The sequence below is a fragment of the Tachyglossus aculeatus genome (assembly GCF_015852505.1).
Source record: "Tachyglossus aculeatus isolate mTacAcu1 chromosome 12 unlocalized genomic scaffold, mTacAcu1.pri SUPER_6_unloc_1, whole genome shotgun sequence".
Classification (NCBI taxonomy): domain Eukaryota; kingdom Metazoa; phylum Chordata; class Mammalia; order Monotremata; family Tachyglossidae; genus Tachyglossus; species Tachyglossus aculeatus.
In genome coordinates this window covers 20,569,672-20,596,701 of record NW_024044828.1, presented here as the reverse complement: position 1 = coordinate 20,596,701, position 27,030 = coordinate 20,569,672, and the positions used below count along the sequence as shown (strand labels likewise).

Here is a 27,030-nt window from a genome sequence, read left to right as displayed (position 1 = left end):
TCGCTGATTGGTCGGGGCGGGGAAGGGGGCGGGCGGGATTGGTCGGGGCGGGGAAGGGGGAGGGCTGGCAGCGATAGGCTTGTGCGGGGCCACGCCCCCTCTCTGATTGGTCGGGGCGGGGAAGGGGGCGGGCGGGATTGGTTGGGGGCGGGGAAGGGGAAGGCTGGATTGGTTGGGGCGGGGAAGGGCGAAGGCGGGCAGCGATAGGCTGGCGGGGGCACGCCCCCTCTGTGATTGGTCGGGGCGGTGAAGGAGGCGGGCAGGATTGATCGGGGCGGGGAAGGGGCAGGGCGGGTAGCGATCGGCTGGCGGGGGCCACGCCCCCTCGCTGATTGGTCGGGGCGGGGAAGGGGGAGGGCGGGTAGCGATAGGCTGGAGGAGGGCCACGCCCCCTCGCTGATTGGTCGGGGCGGGGAAGGGGCGGGCGGGATTGGTCGGGGCGGGGAAGGGGCAGGGCGGGTAGCGATCGGCTGGCGGGGGCCACGCCCCCTCGCTGATTGGTCGGGGCGGGGAAGGGAGAGGGCGGGTAGCGATAGGCTGGAGGAGGGCCACGCCCCCTCGCTGATTGGTCGGGGCGGGGAAGGGGGCGGGCGGGATTGGTCGGGGCGGGGAAGGGGGAGGGCGGGTAGCGATCGGCTGGAGGGGGGCCACGCCCCCTCGCTGATTGGTCGGGGCGGGGAAGGGGGCGGGCGGGATTGGTCGGGGCAGAGATGGCGGCGGTGCGGGGCTTGGCGGGGGCCCGGGCCGTCCGGAGCTGGCTCCGGCTCCCGTGTCGGCGGGCCTACTCCGCCCTGCACGTCGACGACACGGTCAACGGGCTCAGCGAGGAGCAGAGACAGGTACCCGCCTCCCTCCCTCCCTCCCTCCCCTCCATCCGTCCTACTTACCGACCCGCCACCTCTATATAGAATCCTAATCATCCTCAGAATAAAAGGCATTTATTTATTCAGCGCTTTCTATGTGCGAAGCACTGTTGTAAGCGCTGGGGAGGTTAAGGACTTGCCCAAGGTCACCCAGCAGGCAAATAGCGGACCCAGTGTCACAACCCAGGTGTCCAAGAATAATAATACTAATCCTAATAACATTTATTAAGCGCTTACTATGTGCGAAACACTGTTCTAAGCGCTGGGGAGGTTGCAGAGGAGTTAAGGAGTTGCTCGAGGTCACCAAGCAGGCAAATAGCAGACCTAATGTCACAATCCAGGTGTCCAAGAATAATAATACCGATCCTAATAACATTTATTAAGCGCTTACTATGTGAGAAGCACTGTTCTAAGCGCTGGGGAGGTTGCAGAGGAGTTAAGGACTTGCCCAAGATCACCAAGCAGGCAAATAGCCGACCTAATGTCACAACCCAGGTGTCCAAGAATAACCCCCCCAGCGCTTAGAACAGTACTTTGCACATACTAAGCGCTTAATAAATGCTATCATTATTATTATTAATGATGGCATTTATTAAGCGCTTACTATGTGCACTGTTCTAAGCGCTGGGGAGGTTACCGGGTGATCAGGTTGTCCCACGGGGGGCTCACAGTCTTCATTCCCATTTGACAGATGAGGGAACTGAGGCCCAGGGAAGTGAAATGACTTCCCCAGAGTCACCCAGCTGACAAGTGGCGGAGCGGGATTTGAACCCATGACCTCTGGCTCCAAAGCCCGGGCTCTTTCCAGTGAGCCACGGTGCTTCTCAACCCAGGTGTCCAAGAATAATAATAATAATAATGATGGCATTTATTAAGCGCTTACTATGTGCACTGTTCTAAGCGCTGGGGAGGTTACAAGGTGATCAGGTTGTCCCACGGGGGGCTCACAGTCTTCATCCCCATTTGACAGATGAGGGAACTGAGGCCCAGGGAAGTGAAATGACTTCCCCAGAGTCACCCAGCTGACAAGTGGCGGAGTCGGGATTTGAACCCATGACCTCTGACTCCAAAGCCCGGGCTCTTTCCAGTGAGCCACGGTGCTTCTCAACCCAGGTGTCCAAGAATAATAATAATAATAATAATGATGGCATTTATTAAGCGCTTACTATGTGCACTGTTCTAAGCGCTGGGGAGGTTACAAGGTGATCAGGTTGTCCCACGGGGGGCTCACAGTCTTCATCCCCATTTGACAGATGAGGGAACTGAGGCCCAGGGAAGTGAAATGACTTCCCCAGAGTCACCCAGCTGACAAGTGGCGGAGTCGGGATTTGAACCCATGACCTCTGACTCCAAAGCCCGGGCTCTTTCCACTGAGCCACGGTGCTTCTCAACCCTGGTGTCCAAGAATAATAATAATAATAATGGCATTTATTAAGCGCGTACTATGTGCGCTGTTCTAAGCGCTGGGGAGGTTACAAGGTGATCAGGTTATCCCACGGGGTGCTCAGTCTTCATCCCCATTTGACAGATGAGGTAACTGAGGCCCAGAGAGGTGAAGTGAGTTGCCCATAGTCACCCAGCTGACAAGTGGCGGAGCCGGGATTTGAACCCATGACCTCTGACTCCAAAGCCCGGGCTCCTTCCAATGAGCCACGCTGCTTCTCAACCCAGGTGTCCAAGAATAAAAATGATGGCATATATTAAGCACTTACTGTGTGCACTGTTCTAAGCACTAGGGAGGTTACAAGGTGATGAGGTTGTCCCACGGGGGGCTCACAGTCTTCATCCCCATTTTCCAGATGAGGGAACTGAGGCCCGGAGAAGTGAAGTGACTTGCCCAAAGTCACCCAGCTGACAAGTGGCGGAGTCGGGATTTGAACCCATGATGTCTGACTCTCATTCATATATATGTATATACGTTTGTTCGTATTTATTACTATATTCATTTTAATCAATCAATCAATCAATCAATTGTATTTATTGAGCGCTTACTATGTGCAGAGCACTGTACTAAGCGCTTGGGAAGTACAAATTGGCAACACATAGAGACAGTCCCTACCCAACAGTGGGCTCACAGTCTAAAAGGGGGAGACAGAGAACAGAACCAAACATACCAACAAAATTAAATAAATAGGATAGAAATGTACAAGTAAAATAAATAAATAAATAAATAAATAAATAGAGTAATAAATATGTACAACCATATATACATATATACAGGTGCTGTGGGGAAGGGAAGGAGGTAAGATGGGGGGATGGAGAGGGGGACGAGGGGGAGAGGAAGGAAGGGGCTCAGTGTGGGAAGGCCTCCTGGAGGAGGTGAGCTCTCAGTAGGGCCTTGAAGGGAGGAAGAGAGCTAGCTTGGCGGAGGGGCAGAGGGATTGGGGGCATTCTAGGCCCGGGGGAGGATGTGGGCCGGGGGTCGACGGCGGGACAGGCGAGAACGAGGTACGGAGAGGAGATTAGCGGCAGAGGAGCGGAGGGTGCGGGCTGGGCAGTGGAAGGAGAGAAGGGAGGTGAGGTAGGAGGGGGCGAGGTGATGGACAGCCTTGAAGCCCAGGGTGAGGAGTTTCTGCCTGATGCGCAGATTGATTGGTAGCCACTGGAGATTTTTGAGGAGGGGAGTAATATGCTCAGAGCGTTTCTGGACGAAGATAATCCAGGCAGCAGCATAAAGTATGGATTGAAGTGGAGAGAGACACGAGGATGGGAGATCAGAGAGAAGGCTGGTGCAGTAGTCCAGACGGGATAGGATGAGAGCTTGAATGAGCAGAGTAGCGGTTTGGATGGAGAGGAAAGGGCGGATCTTGGCAATGTTGCGGAGCTGAGACCGGCAGGTTTTGGTGACGGCTTGGATGTGAGGGGTGAATGAGAGAGCGGAGTCGAGGATGACACCAAGGTTGCGGGCTTGTGAGATGGGAAGGATGGTGGTGCCGTCAACAGAGATGGGAAAGTCAGGGAGAGGACAAGGTTTGGGAGGGAAGACAAGGAGCTCAGTCTTCGACATGTTGAGCTTTAGGTGGCGGGCGGACATCCAGATGGAGATGTCCTGAAGGCAGGAGGAGATGCGAGCCCGGAGGGAGGGGGAGAGAGCAGGGGCAGAGATGGAGATCTGGGTGTCGTCAGCGTAGAGATGATAGTTGAAGCCGTGGGAGCGAATGAGGTCACCAAGGGAGTGAGTGTAGATTGAGAACAGAAGGGGACCAAGCACTGAACCTTGGGGAACCCCCACAGTAAGGGGATGGGAGGGGGAGGAGGAGACTGAGAAAGAACGACCGGAGAGATAAGAGGAGAACCAGGAGAGGACAGAGTCTGTGAAGCCAAGGTCAGATAACGTGTTGAGGAGAAGGGGGTGGTCCACAGTGTCAAAGGCAGCTGAGAGGTCGAGGAGGATTAGGACAGAGTATGAGCCGTTGGATTTGGCAAGCAGGAGGTCATTGGTGACCTTTGAGAGCGCAGTTTCTGTGGAATGAAGGGGACGGAAGCCAGACTGGAGGGGGTCGAGGAGAGAGTTGTTGTTGAGGAATTCTAGGCAGCGCGTGTAGACAACTCGTTCAAGGAGTTTGGAAAGGAATGGTAGGAGGGATATGGGACGATAACTAGAAGGTGAGGTGGGGTCAAGAGAGGGTTTTTTTAGGATGGGAGAGACATGGGCATGTTTGAAGGCAGAGGGGAAGGAACCAGTGGAGAGTGAGCGGTTGAAGATGGAAGTTAAGGAGGGGAGAAGGGATGGAGCGAGAGATTTCATAAGATGAGAGGGAATGGGGTCAGAAGCACAGGTGGCCAGAATCACAGGTGGCCAGAAGCCAGAGAAGTGAAGTCACTTGCCCAAAGTGAAGTGAAGCCGGGTTTAAATCCTGGCTCTGCCAATGGCCAGCTGTGTGACTTTGGGCAAGTCACTTCACCTCTCTGGGCCTCAGTTCCCTCATCTGTAAAATGGGGATGAAGACGGTGAGCCCCCCCGTGGGACAACCTGATCACCTTGTAACCTCCCCAGCGCTTAGAACAGGGCTTTGCACAGAGTAAGCACTTAATAAATGCTCTAAAAATAAATAAAGTGACTGGTCCAAGGTCACCCAGCAGGTAAGTGACGGAGTGGGGATTGGAACGCAGCTCCGACTCCAGGCTCTTTCCATTAGGCCACGCTGCTTACTGTAGTAAAGCATTTGAGAGAGTATAGTACAACAGAATTGATAGACATGTTCCCTGTCCACCAAGAGTTTACCAGCTACAATCAATCGTATTTATTGAGCGCTTACTGTGTGCAGAGCACTGTACTAAGCGCTAAGCTACAGGGGGAGACGGACGTTGTTAAACAAATTATGGTTGTGTACATAAGTGCATGTGTACATAAGTGCTGTGGAGCTGAGGGTGGGGTGAGTGTCAATCAGTGGTATTTATTGAGTGCTTACTAGTTGCAGAGCACGGCACTGAGCCCTTGGGAGAGTACACTATAATAGAATTAGACACATTCCCACTTAAAGAGTACAGATCCAATTCATTCATTCATTCAGTTGTATTTATTGAGCGCTTACTGTGTGCAGAGCACTGGACTAAGCGCTTGGGAAGTACAAGTTGGCAACATATAGAGTCACCTCCAGTTGCGGTGGTGACTGAGAAGGGAGTCAATAAATACGATTGATGATGGTGATGAGAGGGAGGAGGGAAGAAAAGGGTTTAATTCCGGGAAGTCCTCTTCCCCAAGAAGTTCCGGCCTAGCCCAGACCAAACATCCAGTCTTCCTGGGTGGTGAGAACAGTCGGTTTGATTCAGTAGGTGGTGGGTTCAAATCCCGGCTCCGCCACTTGTCAGCTGGGTGACTTTGGGCAAGTCACTTAGCTTCCCTGCGCCTCAGTTCCCTCCTCTGTAAAATGGGGATGAAGACTGTGAGCCCCCCGTGGGGCAACCTGATCATCATCAGCAATCGTATTTATTGAGCGCTTACTGTGTGCAGAGCACTGGACTAAGCGCTTGGGAAGTCCAAGTTGGCAACGTATAGAGACAGTCCCTATCCAACAGTGGGCTCACAGTCTAAAAGGGGGAGACAGAGAACAAGAGTTCAACCTGATCACCTTGTAACCTCCCCGGCGCTTAGAACAGTGCTTTGCACCTAGTAAGCGCTTAATAAATGCTATCATTATTATTCATTCAGTCATTCATTGTCATATTTATTGAGCGCTTACTGTGTGCAGAGCACTGTACTAAGCGCTAAGCTACAGGGAGAGACGGACGTTAAGTTAAACAAATTATGCTTGTGTACATAAGTGCATATGTACATAAGTGCTGTGGGGCTGAGGGTGGGGTGAGTGTCAATCAGTGGTATTTATTGAGTGCTTACTATTTGCAGAGCAGGGCACTGAGCCCTTGGGAGAGTACACTATAATAGAATTAGACACATTCCCACTTAAAGAGTACAGATCCAATTCATTCATTCATTCAGTTGTATTTATTGAGCGCTTACTGTGTGCAGAGCACTGGACTAAGCGCTTGGGAAGTACAAGTTGGCAACATATAGAGTCACCTCCAGTTGCGGAGGTGACTGAGAAGGGAGTCAATAAATACGATTGATGATGATGATGAGAGGGAGCAGGGAAGAAAAGGGTTTAATTCCGGGAAGTCCTCTTCCCCAAGAAGTTCCGGCCTAGCCCAGACCAAACATCCAGTCTTCCTGGGTGGTGAGAACAGTCGGTTTGATTCAGTAGGTCGTGGGTTCAAATCCCGGCTCCGCCACTTGTCAGCTGGGTGACTTTGGGCAAGTCACTTAGCTTCTCTGCGCCTCAGTTCCCTCCTCTGTAAAATGGGGATGAAGACTGTGAGCCCCCCGTGGGGCAACCTGATCATCATCATCAATCGTATTTATTGAGCGCTTACTGTGTGCAGAGCACTGTACTAAGCGCTTGGGAAGTCCAAGTTGGCAACGTATAGAGACAGTCCCTATCCAACAGTGGGCTCACAGTCTAAAAGGGGGAGACAGAGAACAAGAGTTCAACCTGATCACCTTGTAACCTCCCCGGCGCTTAGAACAGTGCTTTGCACCTAGTAAGCGCTTAATAAATGCTATGATTATTATTCATTCAGTCATTCATTCAGTCGTATTTATTGAGCGCTTACTGTGTGCAGAGCACTGTACTAAGCGCTAAGCTACAGGGGGAGACGGACGTTAAATTAAACAAATTATGCTTGTGTACATAAGTGCATATGTACATAAGTGCTGTGGGGCTGAGGGTGGGGTGAGTGTCAATCAGTGGTATTTATTGAGTGCTTACTATTTGCAGAGCACGGCACTGAGCCCTTGGGAGAGTACACTATAATAGAATTAGACACATTCCCACTTAAAGAGTACAGATCCAATTCATTCATTCATTCAGTTGTATTTATTGAGTGCTTACTGTGTGCAGAGCACTGGACTAAGCGCTTGGGAAGTACAAGTTGGCAACATATAGAGTCACCTCCAGTTGCGGTGGTGACTAAGAAGGGAGTCAATAAATACGATTGATGATGGTGATGAGAGGGAGGAGGGAAGAAAAGGGTTTAATTCAGGGAAGTCCTCTTCCCCAAGAAGTTCTGACCTAGCCCAGACCAAACATCCAGTTTTCCTCGGTGGTGAGAACAGTCGGTTTGATTCAGTAGGTGGTGGGTTCAAATCCCGGCTCCGCCACTTGTCAGCTGGGTGACTTTGGGCAAGTCACTTAGCTTCTCTGTGCCTCAGTTCCCTCATCTGTAAAATGGGGATGAAGACTGTGAGCCCCCCGTGGGGCAACCTGATCATCATCATCAATCGTATTTATTGAGCGCTTACTGTGTGCAGAGCACTGGACTAAGCGCTTGGGAAGTTCAAGTTGGCAACGTATAGAGACAGTCCCTATCCAACAGTGGGCTCACAGTCTAAAAGGGGGAGACAGAGAACAAGAGTTCAACCTGATCACCTTGTAACCTCCCCGGCGCTTAGAACAGTGCTTTGCACCTAGTAAGCGCTTAATAAATGCTATCATTATTATTCATTCAGTCATTCATTGTCGTATTTATTGAGCGCTTACTGTGTGCAGAGCACTGTACTAAGTGCTAAGCTACAGGGAGAGACGGACGTTAAGTTAAACAAATTATGCTTATGTACATAAGTGCATATGTACATAAGTGCTGTGGGGCTGAGGGTGGGGTGAGTGTCAATCAGTGGTATTTATTGAGTGCTTACTATTTGCAGAGCAGGGCACTGAGCCCTTGGGAGAGTACACTATAATAGAATTAGACACATTCCCACTTAAAGAGTACAGATCCAATTCATTCATTCATTCAGTTGTATTTATTGAGCGCTTACTGTGTGCAGAGCACTGGACTAAGCGCTTGGGAAGTACAAGTTGGCAACATATAGAGTCACCTCCAGTTGCGGAGGTGACTGAGAAGGGAGTCAATAAATACGATTGATGATGATGATGAGAGGGAGCAGGGAAGAAAAGGGTTTAATTCCGGGAAGTCCTCTTCCCCAAGAAGTTCCGGCCTAGCCCAGACCAAACATCCAGTCTTCCTGGGTGGTGAGAACAGTCGGTTTGATTCAGTAGGTCGTGGGTTCAAATCCCGGCTCTGCCACTTGTCAGCTGGGTGACTTTGGGCAAGTCACTTAGCTTCTCTGCGCCTCAGTTCCCTCCTCTGTAAAATGGGGATGAAGACTGTGAGCCCCCCGTGGGGCAACCTGATCATCATCATCAATCGTATTTATTGAGCGCTTACTGTGTGCAGAGCACTGTACTAAGCGCTTGGGAAGTCCAAGTTGGCAACGTATAGAGACAGTCCCTATCCAACAGTGGGCTCACAGTCTAAAAGGGGGAGACAGAGAACAGGAGTTCAACCTGATCACCTTGTAACCTCCCCGGCGCTTAGAACAGTGCTCTACACCTAGTAAGCGCTTAATAAATGCTATCATTAGTATTCATTCAGTCATTCACTCAATCGTATTTATTGAGCGCTTACTGTGTGCAGAGCACTGTACTAAGCGCTTGAAGAGTACAATACAACAATAAACAGGCACATTCCTGCCCCCAGTGAGCTAAACAATCTAGAGGGGGAGAGAGAGACAGCAATACGAATAAATAAATTATGGATGTGTACAAAAGTGCTGTGGGGCTGGGACCCAGGAAGAACAAAAGGAGCAAGTCAGGGCAATGCAGAAGGGAGTGGGAGAAGAGGGAATGGGAGGCTTGGAGGAGGGGTGCCTCCAATAAGGTGCTTGGAGTTCCCTCTCAGCTGGCACACCACACAGTAGCTCATGGTGCCCAGAAACCAGTGCCCATTCTGGTAGGGCAGGGAGCAGTCCAGGCTCTAGGCTGCGGCCCTTTTCCGGTCCCTCCGGAATGGGATCTGCCTGAGCTTATCATCGGAAAATCTTCCCAACCTTTTTTTTTTTTTTTAAATGGTATTTGTTAAACGCTTACTATGTGCCGGGCACTGTACTAAGCACAAGGGTAGATACAGGCTAATCAGGTTGGACGCAGCCCATGTCCCATGTGGGGCTCGCTGTTGAATTCCCCATTTTACAAATGAGGTAACTGAGGCCCAGAGAAGGGAAGTGATTTGCCCGAGGTCACCCGGCAGACAAGCGCCAGAACAGGGATTAGAACCCAGGTCAATCAATCAGTCGTATTTATTGAGCGCTTACTGTGGGCAGAGCACTGTACTAAGCACTTGGGAAGTCCAAGTTGGCAACATATACAGTCCCTACCCAACAGTGGGCTCACAGTCTAGAAGGGGGAGACAGAGAACAAAACCAAACATATTAACAAAATAAAATAAATAGAATACATATGTACAAGTAAAATAAACAAATAGAGTAATAAATATTCCCAGCCCTTTGTTTTAATGGTATTTGTTAAACGCGTACTATGTGCCAGGCACTGTACTAAGCACAAGGGTAGATACAAGCTAATCAGGTTGGACGCAGCCCATGTCCCACGTGGGGCTCGCTGTCTAATTCCCCATTTTACAGATGAGGTAACTGAGGCCCAGAGAAGGGAAGTGATTTGCCCGAGGTCACCCAGCAGACAAGTGCCAGAACAGGGATTAGAACCCAGGTCCTTCGGACTCCCAGGGTAAGGGGGTCTATCCACTTCTCACGGCGCCCTGCCGTCGATTGCTTTAATGCGTGCTCGCCACCCAGCCCAGTCAGATGTCCAGCCCCAGCAGGGCGAGGGTATGGGCGAGAAGCAGCATGGCTCAGTGGAAAGAGCACGTGCTGTGGAGTCAGAAGTCATGGGTTCGAATCCCAGCTCCGCCAATTGTCAGCTGTGCATCTTTGGACAAGTCGCTTCACTTCTCTGGGCCTCAGTTCCCTCATCTGTCAAATGGGGATGAAGACTGTGAGCCCCCCGTGGGACAACCTGGTCACCTTGTAACCTCCCCAGTGCTTAGAACAGTGCACATAGTAAGCGCTTAATAAATGCCATCATTATTATTATTACTCTTGGACACCTGGGTTCTGACATTAGGTCTGCTATTTGCCCACTTGGTGACCTTGGGCAAGTCCTTAACTCCTCTGGGATTCAGTTTCTTCATCCATAAAATGGGGTTCAAACACCAACCCTCCTTTCCCTTTAAACCGTGAACCCTGTGTGATACAGGGACTGGTATTGTATTTACCCAAAAACTTACCAGAGTGCTTAAAAAAAAAGTCACGGTTATCATTATTATCATCTGCCGGTATTGTATTTACCCAAAAGCTGACCAGAGGGCTTAAAACAATACCATGGTTATCATTGCCGTTATCATTGCTATTACTGTCATCCCCACGCCCCAGCCCCACAGCACTAAACGTACATATCCATAATTTATTTATATTAATGTCTTTCTCCCCCTCCAGACTGTAAACTGCCAGCGCTTAGAACAGTGCTTTGCACATAGTAAGCGCTTAATAAGTGCCGTCATTATTATTATTATTAAACTCACTGTGGGCAGGGAATATGTCATATTGTTATTTATTTATTTATTTTACTTGTACATATCTATTCTATTTATTTTATTTTGTTCGTATGTTTGGTTTTGTTCTCTGTCTTCCCCTTTTAGACTGTGAGCCCACTGTTGGGTAGGGACTGTCTCTACATGTTGCCAATTTGTACTTCCCAAGCGCTTAGTACAGTGCTCTGCACATAGTAAGCGCTCAATAGGTACGATTGATGATGATGATGATGATGATGATATTGTCCTCTCCCAAGCTCTTAGTACGGTGCTCTGCCCACAGGAATGCTCCAAAAAAAGGATTGATTATTATTATTCCAATTATTCCTTTTGATTATTTGAATTATTCCTTTTAGACTATGAGCCCACTGTTGGGTAGGGACTGTCTCTATATGTTGCCAACTTGTACTTCTCCAGCGCTTAGTCCAGTGCTCTGCACACAGTAAGCGCTCAATAAATACGATTGATTGATTTTGAAGGCTGTCTCTAGGGATATCAGGGCAGCTGAAGGGCCCAGCACAGTGCTCTGCACAAAGCGCTCAATAAATACAGTTGAGGGAGAGTGAGCGGACCACTGGGCTTAATCTGAGATTGGGGGTGGGGGAGGGGAAGGGCAGTGCAAGCCCCCCCACACCCCGCCAACCCTCCCAGGGGGCAGGGAATAATAATAATAATAATGTTGGCATTTGTTAAGCGCTTACTATGTGCAAAGCACTGTTCTAAGCGCTTGGGGGGATACAAAGTGATCAGGTTGTCCCACGTGGGGCTCCCAGTCTTCATCCCCATTTTCCAGATGAGGTAACTGAGGCTCAGAGAAGTTAAGTGACTTGCCCACGGTCACCCAGCAGACCGGGATTCGAACCCATGACCTCTGACTCCAAAGCCCGGGCTCTTTCCACTGAGCCACGCTGCTTTGCTTGCCCTCCTCTCTCCCTCCAGTGGCCCTCGCTTAGAGCGAAGACCAGAAAGCCCTTCTGCTGCATTGCCTCAGACCGGGCTTGGCAGGGACCCTCGGAAGCGGTGCCCATTGGCTCCGGCAGGGATTTGGGGGGCCGGGATTTTTGAGCCCCCGGGTGGGCCACTTTTTCCTGGGCAGAGCCGCTGGAGCCGGGGCCGAGGTAGGGTGGGGTGGGACATCCCCGCAGCCGAAACCCGGCCGAACCCGAGCCTCCACCCCTCCGGTGCCCCCCGCGCCTGGCAGCCGGGAGCCCGCCCCGACCTGTGCCTCTCTCCCTCGCCGCCACCGCCGCCCTCGGCTTCCAGCTCCGACAGACCATGGGCAAGTTTCTGCAGGAGCACCTGGCCCCCAAGGCCCAGGAAATCGACCAGAGCAATGAGTTCAAGAGCATGCGGGTGAGCCCTGCTGCCGTGCCAGGGGAGAGGAGGAAGGGGGTTCTCTGGGGCTGGGGAGGGGGAGGCCCCAGGGCAGCAGCTGCCTCTGGGTATCTTGGAGGAGGACCCGGTCGGGCGGCCCCCTACCCCCAGGGGCACGGCTTGGCATCTCGGACCTCTCAGCGATCGAGTAAGGCGGGCGAGGGTGCCACCGCCACCAGTCTCAGCAACCCCCATCCCTCCCCCATTTCTGCTTTTCAGGAGTTTTGGAAGCAGCTGGGAAACCTGGGCGTATTGGGCATCACTGCCCCTGGTGAGTGCCCGCTCCCTGAACCACCAAGGGCAACTCCCCTTTTTTTGTTTTTATCTTATTTGTTATGCCCTTACTATGTGCCAAGCACTGTACTAAGCACTGGGGTAAGGACAAGCTCACCAGCCCGCACCCTCCGCTCCTCTGCCGCTAACCTCCTCAGTGTACCTCGTTCTCACCTGTCCCGCCGTCGACCCCCGGCCCACATCATCCCCCGGTCCGGAATGCCCCCAGTCCCTCCGCACATCCCCCAAACTAGCTCTCTTCCTCCCTTCAAAGCCCTACTGAGAGCTCACCTCCTCCAGGAGGCCTTCCCAGACTGAGCCCCCTTTTTCCTCTCCTCCTCCCCATCCCCCCCGCCCCACCTCCTTCCCCTCCCCACAGCACCTGTATATATGTTTGTACCGATTTATTACTCTATTAATTTTACTTGTACATATTTACTATTCTATTTATTTTCTTAATGATGTGCACCTAGCTCTATTTCTGTTTCTTCTGACGACTTGACGCCTCTCCACATGTTTTGCCATCTGTCTCCCCCTGTGAGTCCATTGTTGGGTAGGGACCGTCTCTATATGTTGCCAACTTGTACTTCCCAAGCGCTTAGTACAGTGCTCTGCACGCAGTAAGCACTCAATAAATACGATTGAATGATTGAATGAATGAATCAGGTCAGACGCATTCCATGTCCCCTTGGGGCTCACAGTCTTAGTTTCCATTTTACAGATGAAGGACCCGAGGCCCAGAGAAGTTAAGGGACTCATCCAAGGTCACACGGTAGACAAGTGGCTTCCTCTCTTCCTCCACCTAGCAGGGAAGTGGTGGTGGGCCATGGGGGGCGCGGGGGGTGGCCCCCCAGGGAGTGAGCCGTGGGGGCCTGGAGGATTTGGAAAAGTCAGAGTCGAGAAGTGGCATGGACTGGTGGAAAGACCCCGGGCTTGGGAGGATCCGGGCCCTAACCCGGCTCTGCCACCTGTCTGTTGCATATCCTTGGACGAGTCACTTAACTTCTCTTGGCCTCAGTTTCCTCATCTGTAAAACGGGGATTCAATACCTCTTCTCCCTCTTATGTAGACTGTGAGCCCCCTGTGGGATTAGGACTGGGTCTAATGTGATTCTCTTGTATCTACCCTGGTGCTTAATACGGTGCTTGGCATATGGTAAGAACTTAACAAATGCCACATTATTATTATTATTAGTAGTAGTAGTAGTAATAGTAGGGGGGCTTGCTGGGAGTGCCCTGCCAAACCCCCAGATCATCACTGTTCCACAGTGGGGCTCCTCTTCTCCAAATTTGAGCCATTTGACAGTGGAAATTAATCAGTCGATCAACAGTATTTATCGAGCTCTTACTACAGGCAGAGCACTGTTCTAAGCACTTGGGATTGTACAGTACAGTAATAATAATAATGGCATTTGTTAAGCACTTACTCTGTGCAAAGCACTGTTCTAAGCACTGGGGGGGATACAAGGTGATCAGGTTGTCCCACGTGGGGCTCACAGTCTTAATCCCCATTTTACAGATGAGAGGAACGGAGGTTCAGAGAAGTTAAGTGACTTGCCCAAAGTCACACAGCTGACAAGTGGCGGAGCGGGGATTAGAACCCATGACCTCTGGCCCCCAAGCGCAGTTTCTTTCCACTGTGCCACGCTGCTTCTCTAATATAATTAGCAGACACATTCCCCGTCCATAACAAGCTAACAGTCTAGAGGGGAATATCTCCCCTGTAGAGTTTAATAATAATAATAATAACTGGCATTTGTTAAGCACTTACTATGTGCAAAGCACTGTTCTAAGCGCTGGGGAGGATACAGGGTGATCAGGTTGTCCCACGTGGGGCTCACAGTCTTAATCCCCATTTTACAGATGAGGTAACTGAGGCCCAGAGAAGTTAAGTGACTTGCCCAAGATCACAGCAGAAATATGGCGGAGTCGTTTAAGTGCTTAGTACAGCACTAAGCACTTATTACAGTGAGAAGCAGCGTGGCTCAGTGGAAAGAGTACAGGGTTTGGAGTCAGAGGTCATGGGTTCAAATCCCGGCCCCGCCAGTTGTCAGCTGTGTGACTTTGGGCAAGTCACTTAACTTCTCTGGGCCTCAGTTCCTTCATCTGTAAAATCGGGATTAAGACTGTGAGACAACCTGATCACCTTGTATCCCCCCAGCGCTTAGAACAGCCCATTGTTGGGTAGGGACCGTCTCTATTTGTTGCCAACTTGGACCTCCCAAGCGCTTAGTACAGTGCTCTGCACACAGTAAGCGCTCAATAAATATGATTGAATGAATGAATGAATGAACAGTACTTTGCACATAGTAAGCGCTCAACAAATACCATCACTATTACAGTGCTCTGCACACAGTAAGTGCTCAATAAATATGATTGAATGAATGAATCTCCCACAGTGGTTTGCATTTGCCAAAAAAGGCGGGGCAGGGGGCTGGTTCTCCTCTAGACTGTAAGCTCGTTGAGGGCAGGGAATGTGTCTGTTTGTTATATTACCCTCTCCCAAGTGCTTAGTACAGTGCTCTGCACATAGTAAGCACTCAATAATTATGACTGAATGACTGATTGACCGACCAGGGTTGAAATTTGGAGGAAACGGGGGGATGTCTCCGGCCAAACACCGACCGGCTCTACCGTGGGGGGGGGTCCTGGGATGCAGGCAGGGGCAACACTTTATGTGACTTATAGGGGTGGGCATGGTGGGGTGGGCTCAGGGTGGAGGAATCCCCCTTTTAGACTGTGAGCCCACTGTTGGGTAGGGACTGTCTCTATATGTTGCCAACTTGTACTTCCCAAGCGCTTAGTACAGTGCTCTGCACACAGTAAGCGCTCAATAAATATGATTGATTGATTGAGGAAGGGGAAAGATCACATGCCCACCGACTTTTGAGGTGGGATTCTCCCCTGGGAAGAAGGAAGTTAGAAACTCCAGAGTACTGCTCCCTCCTTCCATCCCACATCTCTTCTTCCTTTCCGCCCCACCCACCTCCTGTTTAACAATGGACAGACCCATTTCTTCATAGTTCAAATCCCGGCTCCACCAACTGTCCGCTGTGTGACTTTGGGCAAGTCACTTAACTTCTCTGTGCCTCAGCTGCCTCATCTGTAAAATGGGGATGAAGACTGTGAGCCCCCCCGTGGGACAACCTGATCACCGTGTAACCTCCCCAGCGCTTAGAACAGTGCTTTGCAAATAGTAAGTGCTTAATAAATGCCATTATTATTCTTATTATTATTTCTTTCCCACAACGAACCTACAATCATTCATTCATTCACTCGTATTTATTGAGCTCTTACTGTGTGCAGAACACTGTACTAAGCGCTTGGGAAGGACAAGTCGGCAACATATAGAGACGATCCCTACCCAACAACCGGCTCACAGTCTAGAAGGGGGAGACAGACAACAAAAGCCCAATTTTGGGTAGGGATTGTCCCTATCTGTTGCCGAATTGTACTTTCCAAGCGCCTAGTACAGTGCTTTGCACACAGTAAGCGCTCAATAAATACAACTGAATGAATGAACAAAACAAAACATGTGGACAGGTGTCAGAATCGTCAGAACAAATAGAATTAAAGCTATACGCACATCATTAACAAAATAAATAGAATAGTAAATATGTTCAAGTACAGTCTAGAGGGGGAGATGAACATTAATATAATTAATATACATAAACTACAGTTATGGACATAAGTGCTGTGGGCTGGGGGGATGAGGAAAGGGAGCAAGTTTGGGTGAGGCGGAAGAGAGTGGGAGCCAACTTGCCAACTTGTACTTCCCAAGTGCTTAGTACAGTGCTCTGCACACAGTAAGCGCTCAATAAATACGATTGGATGCATGAATGGGAGAAGAGGAAAATTGTGTTTAGTCAGGGAAGGCCTCTTGGAGGAGTTCTTTGAAGGTGGGGAGAGTCTTTGCCGGATTTGAAGAGGGAGGGACACAAGTGCTTGTGGGCTGGGAGGGGGGATGAGAAAAGGGAGTAAGTCAGGATGAGGCGGAAGGGCCTGGGAGAAGAGGAAAAGAGAGTTTAGTCAGGGAAGGCCTCTTGGAGGAGATGGGCCTCTGGTGAGGCTTTGAAGGTGGGGAGAGTCATTCCTGGATTTGAAGAGGGAGGGTGTGCCAGCTTAGAGGCAGGACATGGGCGAGAATCAATCAGTCAATCAATCGTATTTATTGAGCGCTCAGTGTGTGCAGAGCACTGTACTAAGCGCTTGGGAAGTACAAGTCGGCAACACATAGAGACAGTCCCTACCCAACAGTGGGCTCACAGTCTAGAAGGGGGAGACAGAGAACAAAACCAAACATACTGACAAAATAAAATAAATAGAATAGATATGTATAAGTAAGATAAATAGAGTAATAAATATGTACAAACATCTATACATATATACAGGTGCTGTGGGGAAGGGAAGGAGGTAAGATGGGGATGGAGAGGGGAACGAGGGGGGAGAGGAAGGAAGGGGCTCAGTCTGGGAAGGCCTCCTGGAGGAGGTGAGCTCTCAGCAGGGCCTTGAAGGGAGGAAGAGAGCTAGCTTGGCGGATGGGCAGAGGGATTGGGGGCATTCCAGGCCCGGGGGATGACGTGGGCCGGGGGTCGATGGCGGGACAGGCGAGAACGAGGTACGGTGAGGAGATTAGCAGCGGAGGAGCGGAGGGTGCGGGCTGGGCTGGAGAAGGAGAGAAGGGAGGTGAGGTAGGAGGGGACGAGGGGATGGACAGCCTTGAAGCCCAGGGTGAGGAGTTTCTGCCTGATGCGCAGATTGATTGGTAGCCACTGGAGATTTTTGAGGAAGGGAGTAACATGCCCAGAGCGTTTCCGGACAAAGACAATCCGGGCAGCAGCATGAAGTATGGATTGAAGTGGGGAGAGACACGAGGATGGGAGATCAGAGAGAAGGCTGATGCAGTAGTCCAGACGGGATAGGATGAGAGCTTGAACGAGCAGGGTAGCGGTTTGGATGGAGAGGAAAGGGCGGATCTTGGAGTCGGCGGCGAGATAGACGAGATTCTCACCCAAAAGACACCTACGCCCTCACACTCCCAACCCCTCCCGCCCCGCATCTGCCCTCCCCAGGCACCGGATGAGACGGGAGATTTAGAAAGTCTGTCAAGGGTCACCCCCTGTGCTCGGGCAGTGGGGAAGCGGAGCTTGCAGGCCTGAGCTCCAAGGCCCCAGGCGCTCTTCACCCTAGCTCCGTCTCCCCGCTCCCAGCTCAGTTCGGCGGTTCCGGCCTGGGCTACCTGGACCACGTGCTGGTGATGGAGGAGATATCGAGGGTCTCGGCCTCCGTGGGGCTGAGCTACGGCGCCCACTCCAACCTCTGCATAAACCAGCTGGTGCGCAACGCCAACGAGGCCCAGAAGGAGAAATACCTCCCCAAGGTGAGGGGGGCGGGAGCAGCCGGGAATGGGGGGTCCTCTCCTCCGGGGACGCGGGGCCCAGTGGAAAGAGCCCGGGCTTGGGAGTCAGAGGTCATGGGTTTGAATCCCGGCTCCGCCACGTGTCTGCTCTGTGACCCTGGGCAAGTCACCTCACTTCTCTGAGCCTCAGTTCCCTCATCTGTCAAATGGGGAGGAAGACTGTGAGCCCCACGTGGGACAACCTGATCACCTTGTATCCCCCCCGGCGCTTAGAACAGTGCTTTGCACATAGTAAGCACTTAACAAATGCCATCATCAAGAGCCTGGGCTTGGGAGTCAGAGGACCTCGACGCCAATCCCGGCTCTGCCGCTTGTCTGCTGTGTGACCTTGGGCCACTCACTTCACTTCTCTGTGCCTCGGTGACTTCATCTGGAAAATGGGGATGAAGACTGTGAGCCCTATGTGGGACAACTTGATTACCTTGTATCTACCCCAGCACTTAGAACAGTGCTTGCCACATAATAAGCACTTAACAAATACCATTATTATCATTATTATTACTGCAGCGCTTAGAACAGTGCTTGCCACATAGTAAGCGCTTAACAAATACCATTATTATCTTTATTATTACTGCAGCGCTTAGAACAGTGCTTGCCACATAGTAAGCGCTTAACAAATACCATTATTATCTTTATTATTACTGCAGCGCTTAGAACAGTGCTTGCCACATAGTAAGCGCTTAACAAATACCATTATTATCTTTATTATTACTGCAGCACTTAGAACCGTGCTTGCCACATAGCGCTTAACAATTACCATTATTGTCATTATTATTACTGCAGCACTTATAACAGTGCTTGCCACATAGTAAGCACTTAACAAATACCATTATTATCATTATTATTACTGCAGCACTTAGAACAGTGCTTGCCACATAGCGCTTCACAAATACCATTATTACCATTATTATTACTGCAGCGCTTAGAACAGTGCTTGCCACATAGTAAGCGCTTAACAAATACCATTATTATCATTATTATTACTCCAGCGCTTAGAACAGTGCTTGCCACATAGTAAGCGCTTAACAAATACCATTATTATCATTATTATTACTGCAGCACTTAGAACAGTGCTTGCCACATAGCGCTTAACAAATACCATTATTATCATTATTATTACTCCAGCGCTTAGAACAGTGCTTGCCACATAGTAAGCACTTAACAAATACCATTATTATCATTATTATTACTGCAGCGCTTCGAACAGTGCTTGCAAAATAGTAAGCGTTTAACAAATACCATTATTGTCATTATTATTACTCCAGCGCTTAGAACAGTGCTTGCCACATAGTAAACGCTTAACAAATACCATTATTATCATTATTATTACTGCAGCCCTTAGAACAGTGCTTGCCACATAGTAAGTGCTTAACAAATACCATTATTATCATTATTATTACTCCAGCACTTAGAATAGTGCTTGACACATAGTAAGCGCATAACAAATACCGTGAAAAAAAAAAACGTGATTAGCTTGCATCTACCCCAGCGCTTAGAACAGCGTTTGGCATATGTTGCCAACTTGTACGTCCCGAGCGCTTAGTACAGTGCTCAGCACACAGTAAGCGCTCAATAAATACGATTGAGTGAATGAATATAGTAAGTACTTAGCGAACACCATAATTATTGTTGTTATTATTATTGTGTCAGAGTCAATTAAGTCAAAGCCAGGTATTTGGCCTTTGATTTTCCCTGCTTCAGCCAGGGCCTTAATTAGGGTCCGGGTCTGGGGAGACAGGGCGAGCTGGACCCCCCAGGGCTCGACTGCTTCCGGGGGGTCCAGTCAACTGAGGAGATGTATGGTGTCATAGCTGATTTTATATCCTCCCGCTGTCGCCTCACTGGGAGCGTATAGCTTGGGCCCGGGCCTGGCCTGTTAATAATAATAATGATGGCGTTTATTAAGCGCTTACTATATGCAAAGCACTGTTCTAAGCGCTGGGGAGGTTACAAGGAGATCAGGTTGTCCCATGGGGGGCTCACAGTCTCATTCCCCGTTTTCCAGATGAGGGAACTGAGGCCCAGAGAAGTGACTTGCCCAAAGTCACCCAGCTGACAATTGGCAGAGCTGGGATTTGAACCCATGACCCCTGACTCCAAAGCCTGTGCTCTTTCCACTGAGCCACACTGCTTCTCTAAGCCACTTAGAGAAGGCTCTATTTATTTTATTTTGTTAGTATGTTTGGTTTTGTTCTCTGTCTCCCCCTTTTAGACTGTGAGCCCACAGTTGGGTAGGGACTGTCTCTATATGTTGCCAACTTGTACTTCCCAAGCGCTTAGTACAGTGCTCCGCACACCGTAAGTGCTCAATAAATACGATTGATGATGATGATGATGGAGCGCCCGCCGTGAACGGAGCCCTATACGATTGGCGAGAGGCCCCGGCCCCCGCCCTCGGGAGGTTTGCAGTCATTCATTCATTCCTTTGATCGTGTTTATTGAGCGCCTACTGTGTGCAAAACACTGTACCAAGCGCTTAGGAGAGCACATTCCCCGCCCACAACAAGCTCACAATCTAGAGGTGAGCCCACGGTCCACAGTCGAATGGACGTGACGGAACAGGGTGTTCTGAGCCAAGGTGCGAGGGAATCCCGTCCCAGGCTGAATCCTGGCAGGCCGGTTCCCGATAACCGGAGAAGGGATGGGTATTGTGTCGGGGGTGTGATTCCCTCCTGGCAGAAATGGGAAAGAGCCTGGGCGCCAGAGGACCTGAGTTCTAATACCAGCTCCGCCACTTGTCTGCTGCGTGACCTTGGCCAAGTCATTTAATGTCTCCATGCCTCGGTTTCCTCATCTGTATAATGAGGATTATTCATTCATTCATCCAATCGTATTTATTGAGCGCTTACTGTGTGCAGAGCACTGTACTAAGCGCTCGGGAAGTACAAGTTGGCAACATATAGAGACGGTCCCTACCCAACGGCGGGCTCACAGTCTAGAAGACTAGGACTATACTAGTATTATGACCCTAAGTGGGACAGGGACTGTGTCCAACCTGATTATCTTGTATCTACCCCAGCGCTTAGTACAGTGTCCGGCACACAGTAAACGCTTAACCAACACCGCAGTTATAGTTATTAGAAACCGCCCCGCCCATGGCTGGACCCAGGGGAGATCTGGAAGGAGGGGGGAGGCCAGGGAGTGGCGAGTCTGTGAGCCCACTGTTGGGTAGGGACTGTCTCTATATGTTGCCAATTTGTACTTCCCAAGCGCTCAGTCCAGTGCTCTGCACATAGTAAGCGCTCAATAAATACGATTGATGATGCTGATGAGTCGGTGAGGCATTGGGGTTCCCCTTGCAGCTGATCAGTGGGGAGCACATCGGAGCCCTGGCCATGAGCGAGCCCAACGCTGGTTCTGACGTGGTCTCCATGCGGCTCAAAGCTGAGAAGGAAGGTGAGCCCCCCGACCCGGCTGGGTGGGGTCGCAGTCCCGCTCCGGAGACCTCCCCAGGAAGCAGGGGGACGGGGGGAAGGGGCCTGGAGCAGCGTGGCTCAGTGGAAAGAGCCCGGGCTTGGGAGTCTGAGGTCATGGGTTCGAATCCTGGCTCCGCCACATAGCTGCTGTGCGACCTTGGGCAAGTCACTTCTCTGAGCCTCCGTTCCCTCAGCTGTAAAATGAGGATGATGACTGTGAGCCCCACGTGGGACAACCTGATCACCTTGTATCCCCCCCAGCGCTTAGAACAGTGCTTTGCACATAGTAAGCGCTTAACGAATGCCATCATTATTATTATTATTAACCCCCGCCCCCCCATCCCGAGACGCAGCTCCTTTCTCTCCCCGGTCCCCAGGGGACTTCTACATCTTGAACGGAACCAAGTGCTGGATCACCAACGGGCCGGACGCGGATGTGCTCATCGTCTACGCCAAGACCGACCCGGGGGCGGTGCCCGCCTCCAAGGGCATCACGGCCTTCATCGTGGAGAAGGCGAGTGCCCTCCCCCTGCCCCACTCGGGCCTGGCAGGAGGCTGAAACCCACCCCACTGGGGCCTCTTCCCCGTTGGGAGGGGGATCAGTGGCCTCCCCACCAAAGGGAGGACTGGGCCCTGACCCCGGGCACCTCTCTCCCTGATCCCGCAGGGCATGCCGGGCTTCAGCACATCCAAGAAACTGGACAAGCTGGGCATGAGGGGCTCCAACACCTGTGAGCTCATCTTCGAGAACTGCAGGGTTCCTGGTGAGAAGCAGTGTGATCTAGTGGATAGAGCCTGGACCTGTGACTTGGAATAATAATAATAATCATGGCATGTATTAAGCGCTTACTATGTGCAAAGCACCGTTCTGAGCGCTGGGGAGGTTAGTTATCATCATCAATCGTATTTATTGAGCGCTTACTGTGTGCAGAGCACTGTACTAAGTGCTTGGGAAGTACAAATTGGCAACATATAGAGACAGTCCCTACCCAACAGTGGGCTCACAGTCTAAAAGTTACAAGGTGATCAGGTTGTCCCACGGGGGGCTCACAGTCTTCCTCCCCGTTTTACAGATGAGGGAACTGAGGCCCAGAGAAGTGAAGTGACTTGCCCAAAGTCGCCCAAACTGACAGTTGGCGGAGTCGCGATTTGAACCCATGACCTCTGACTCCAAAGCCCGTGCTCTTTCCATTGAGCCACGCTGGACCTGGATTCTAATCCCGGCTCCGCCACTTGTGTGCTGTTTGACCTTGGGCCAGTCGCTTCACTTCTCTGGGCTTCAGTTACCTCATCCGTAAAACAGAGATTAAGACTGTGCACCCTCGGTGGGAACCGTGGCTCAGTGGAAGGAGCCCAGGCTTTGGAGTCAGAGGTCATGGGTTCAAATCCTGGCTCTGCCAATTGTCAGCTGTGTGCAAGTCACTTCACTTCTCAGTGACCTCATCTGTAAAATGGGGATGAAGACTGTGAGCCCCCTGCGGGACAACCTGATCACCTTGTAACCTCCCTAGCGCTCTGCACATAGTAAGCGCTTAGCAAATGCCATTAAAAACAAAAAACAGCGGGCTTACAGTCTAGAAGGGGGAGGCAGAGAACAAAACAAAGCATATTAACAAAATGAAAAAAAAAGTAGAACAAATATGTACAAGTAAACTAAATAGAGTAATAAATCAGAGAAGCAGTGTGGCTCAGTGGGAAAGAGCCCGGGCTTTGGAGTCAGAGGTCATGGGTTCGAATCCCGACTCCGCCACATGTCTGCTGTGTGATCTTGGGCAAGTCACTTCTCTGGGCCTCAGTTACCTCATCTGTAAAATGGGGATGAAGACTGTGAGCCCCCTGTGGGACAACCTGATCACCCGGTATCCTCCCCAGCGCTTAGAACAGTGCTTTGCACATCATAATAATAATTATAATGTTGGTATTTGTTAAGTGCTTACTATGTGCAAAGCACTGTTCTAAGCGCTGGGAGGAACACAAGGAGATGAGGTTGTCCCATGTGGGGCTCACAGTCTTAATCCCCATCTTACAGATGAGGGAACTCAGGCGCAGAGAAGTGAAGTGACTTGCCCAAAGTCAAACAGCTGACAGTTGGCAGAGCTGGGATTCGAACCCATGACCTCTGACTCCAAAGCCCGTGCTCTTTCCACTGCGCCACGCTGCTCCTCTAGTAAGCAAGCGCTTAACAAATGCCAATTATTATTATTATTGTAACCTCCCCAGCACTTAATAAATGCCATTATTATTATTATAAATGGACCTTGAACCTACCCCAGCTCTTAAAACAGTGCTTGGCACATAATATGCCCACAACAAATACCATAAAAAAAAAGGACCCAGCGGCCGGCACGGCCTGGTTACGGCCCACGGGGCCGGGTTTAGGGCTGCGGCAGCAGGCTTCCTGCCCTCGGCCCCTTCCAGTCCAGACGGAAACCAGCACCTTTGTCCCAGTCCCAGAATGGGAGATTCCCCAGTACCTGATGGACGTAGGTGCTGGTTTCCCACCGACAGCCCCCTCCCCTTTCCCAACAGCCTCCAACATCCTGGGACAACTGAGCAAGGGGGTGTACGTGCTGATGAGCGGCCTCGATCTGGAGCGACTGGTGTTGTCCGGAGGCCCCTTAGGGTGAGCGCAACCCACCCCTCCCCGCCCGACAATTTGCTCGTATTTACTGAGCACTTACGACGTACCAGGCACTGTACTGAGCGCTTGGGAGAGTACAGCAGAACAGTACCTAGCCACATTGCTTGCCCACAGCGAGCTTACGGTCTAGAGAAGCAGCGCGGCTCTGTGGGAAGAGCCCGGGCTTTGGAGTCAGAAGGCATGGATTCAAACCCCGGCTCCGCCAGTTCATTCATTCAGTCGATTTATTGAGCGCTTACTGTGTGCAGAGCACTGTACTAAGCGCTTGGGAAGTACAGGTTGGCAACATAGAGAGACGGTCCCTACCCAACAGTGGGCTCACAGTCTAGAAGGGGGAAGTTGTCAGCTGTATGACTTCGGGCAAGGCACTTCGCTTCTCTGGGCCTCAGTTACCTCATCTGGAAAATGGGGATGAAGACCGTGAGCCCCCCGAGGGACAACCTGATCACCTTGTAACCTCCCCAGTGCTCAGAACAGTGCTTTGCGCATCGTAAGCACTTAATAAATGCCATCGTTATACCTCCTTCCCTTCCCCACAGCACCTGTATATATGCATATATGTTTGTACATATTTATTACTCTATTTATTTATTTTATTTGTACATATCTATTCTATTTATTTTATTTTGTTAGTATGTTTGGTTCTGTTCTCTGTCTCCCCTCTTTTAGACTGTGAGCCCACTGTTGGGTAGGGACTGTCTCTATATGTTGCCAATTTGTACTTCCCAAGCGCTTAGTACAGTGCTCTGCACATAGTAAGCGCTCAATAAATACGATTGATGATGATGATGATTATTAGAGACAGGAAGCCGCGGGGCCGCGGGTGGTACCCTGCGGGGTGGCGGCGTGGGGAGGCTCGTCAGCAAGGCGACTCTTCCCTGACAGGCTCATGCAGGCCGTCCTGGACCACGCCATCCCCTACCTGCACGTACGCGAGGCTTTTGGCCAAAAGATCGGCCACTTCCAGGTGAGCCGGAGGGGGCGAGGAGAGGCAGGGTGTGGAGGCCCCCCCAGGGCCCCGGCCTCCACCCGCTGGGGCCAGGGTGGGACCACTACCCCCCTCCCACCTATGCTGGGTCTCCGGGCTCCCACCGTGGCCGCGGTATCCTCGATACAGCAGGGAGAGGGAAGACCGAAGGAATGGGGGTCGGGCAGGAGGCCCCAGAGCCCCTGACCCTCGCTGTGCCCGTGTCCAGCTGATGCAGGGTAAGATGGCAGACATGTACACCCGCCTCATGGCCAGCCGGCAGTACATCTACAACGTGGCCAGAGCCTGCGACCAGGGGCACTGCACTGCCAAGGTGAGCGGCCCTGCTGGGACGGAGTGGGGGCGTTTAGGTGCCCAGGCGCTGATTGGGGCAGGGGCTTTGCGGGACTGGGCACCCTCCAGGAGGGGCAGGGGGCTGGGCCTCGGCATCCCAGCACACCCTGCCCTCCTCGTCACCTCACAGGATTGTGCTGGTGTCATCCTCTATGCAGCAGAATCAGCCACGCAGGTGGCCCTAGATGGCATCCAGTGCCTGGGTGAGTATGCCCGCCCCCTCTCCTTTCCCACCCCTCACCCCCGACCAAAGGTGGATGCCAAGCATCAGCCCTTTCTCAGCCAGTTTCACCCACACCCACGTTCTGGCATCTTGGTGCCCAAGTGCCCAGCTCTGCCTATTCCCCCTCCTCATATACTCAGCTCTTCTTGTTTCCCATGCCATCCTGCCGGCTGCTGCCGGGGCCCCCGCCTCTTCCCTCGGCCACCAGCCCCCTCCTCACCCTCCCCACAGGTGGCAACGGCTACATCAATGACTTCCCTATGGGTCGTTTCCTCCGCGACGCCAAGCTGTACGAAATCGGGGCCGGGACAAGCGAGGTCCGACGGCTGGTCATCGGCCGGGCCTTCAACGCAGCCTTTCAGTGACCCCGGTCGCGCCGGCCCACCCCAGCACCCAGAGGCCTTCAGAGGGGAGCGCTGGAGGGGGGCAGCCTCTGCCCCTCATGTCTTTACTTCCCTCTCCCTCCCCTTCTTCTCTTCCCCTTTACTCCTGTCGTGGCGAGTGGGTTCCCATTGAGGCCACCAGGTCTCCCCGGCTGTGCTGACCAAGGCTGGGGAGGAGGAGGTGGCGATTGTCCCGTTTCCCTGCCGCAGGTCCGCCCCTCCTCCGTTTCACTTCTGGGGGGAGACTAGATGCCTGTGCCCTCCGCTGCCCACCCCAACTCAGGTGGCGTTGGGCCTGGATCTCCTGCCCCACCTCAGGCTCCTGGGATTTCTTCCTGTGGACAAGAAGTGGGGCTGTCCAGTAGCCAGCTCGCTCCAGGGCAGCTGCAGCCATGGCACCCCCGAGGCTGAAAAGTCTGACCTCTGCTGCTGCCCCTTCTTGTCCAGGTGCCCTTCCTCCTCCAGAAACCCAATCCACAGCTGCATTCCACATGTGTACGAACATAGACACACACATGCTCACATACATGGCCCTCGTGTGCCCGGGTTGTGGGCCTTCCCTGCAAGCCCAGCTGCATGCGGTGTAGCCCATCCCTCTGCCTGCCGGGTTGCTGTGCCAATGGTGGCTGCTCTGCCCTCCCCTTCTCCACCTCCAGGACTTCGGGAATTGCCCCAGGGTGGTGCCCCCCTGCTGTCTTTTCCTCTTCTCTGCTTGCCCTGCCCTGCCTCCACTAGCCTTTTAAATAACACTTTGGCCCTAGAGAGGGTCAGCTCCTCCTGTGGGTCCGGCGACAGCTGGACCATGCACCCCCCCGTCCACACTCTGCCCCGGCTGGGCAGTTCGCAGTTGCAGCAGGGCAGTTGTTGCAACAGTTGTGGACCCTGGAGCTCAGCTGGCTCCAAGCCGTCTCTTTGCCCCCAGCCCCCTCTGTCCCTTCCCCCAGCTTCCATCTCTACCCCCCGACTCCTGCGAACCTCGGCCGGGTTTGGGTGACCCTTAGCAGGGCGTGCCTCGCCTCCCCCGGACTCCTGGGGCCCGCGGGGCCGCCTCGCCTGCCCCAGCAGGTGGGAGTAGCAGAGGCCTTGTGTCTAAACCATCCCTACATGCCGCCCTGTCCCTACCAGCCAGGTGGGCTCTACCATTTTGTACCAACCAAATAAATCTGTGTTTAAAGA

General features: G+C 51.9%; 1 protein-coding gene across 1 annotated transcript; it reads left to right on the top strand.

Moving 5' to 3' along the window:
* Positions 1-710: 710 nt before the first annotated feature.
* On the top strand, positions 711-27,030 carry IVD (isovaleryl-CoA dehydrogenase). Its single transcript, XM_038741445.1, has 12 exons — positions 711-839; positions 12,069-12,158; positions 12,399-12,450; positions 17,662-17,831; positions 21,173-21,266; positions 21,664-21,800; positions 21,954-22,050; positions 23,816-23,909; positions 24,813-24,894; positions 25,124-25,228; positions 25,379-25,451; positions 25,703-27,030. The coding sequence occupies exons 1-12, from the start codon at positions 711-713 to the stop codon at positions 25,834-25,836; spliced, it is 1,257 nt and encodes a 418-aa protein (XP_038597373.1). The 3' UTR covers positions 25,837-27,030.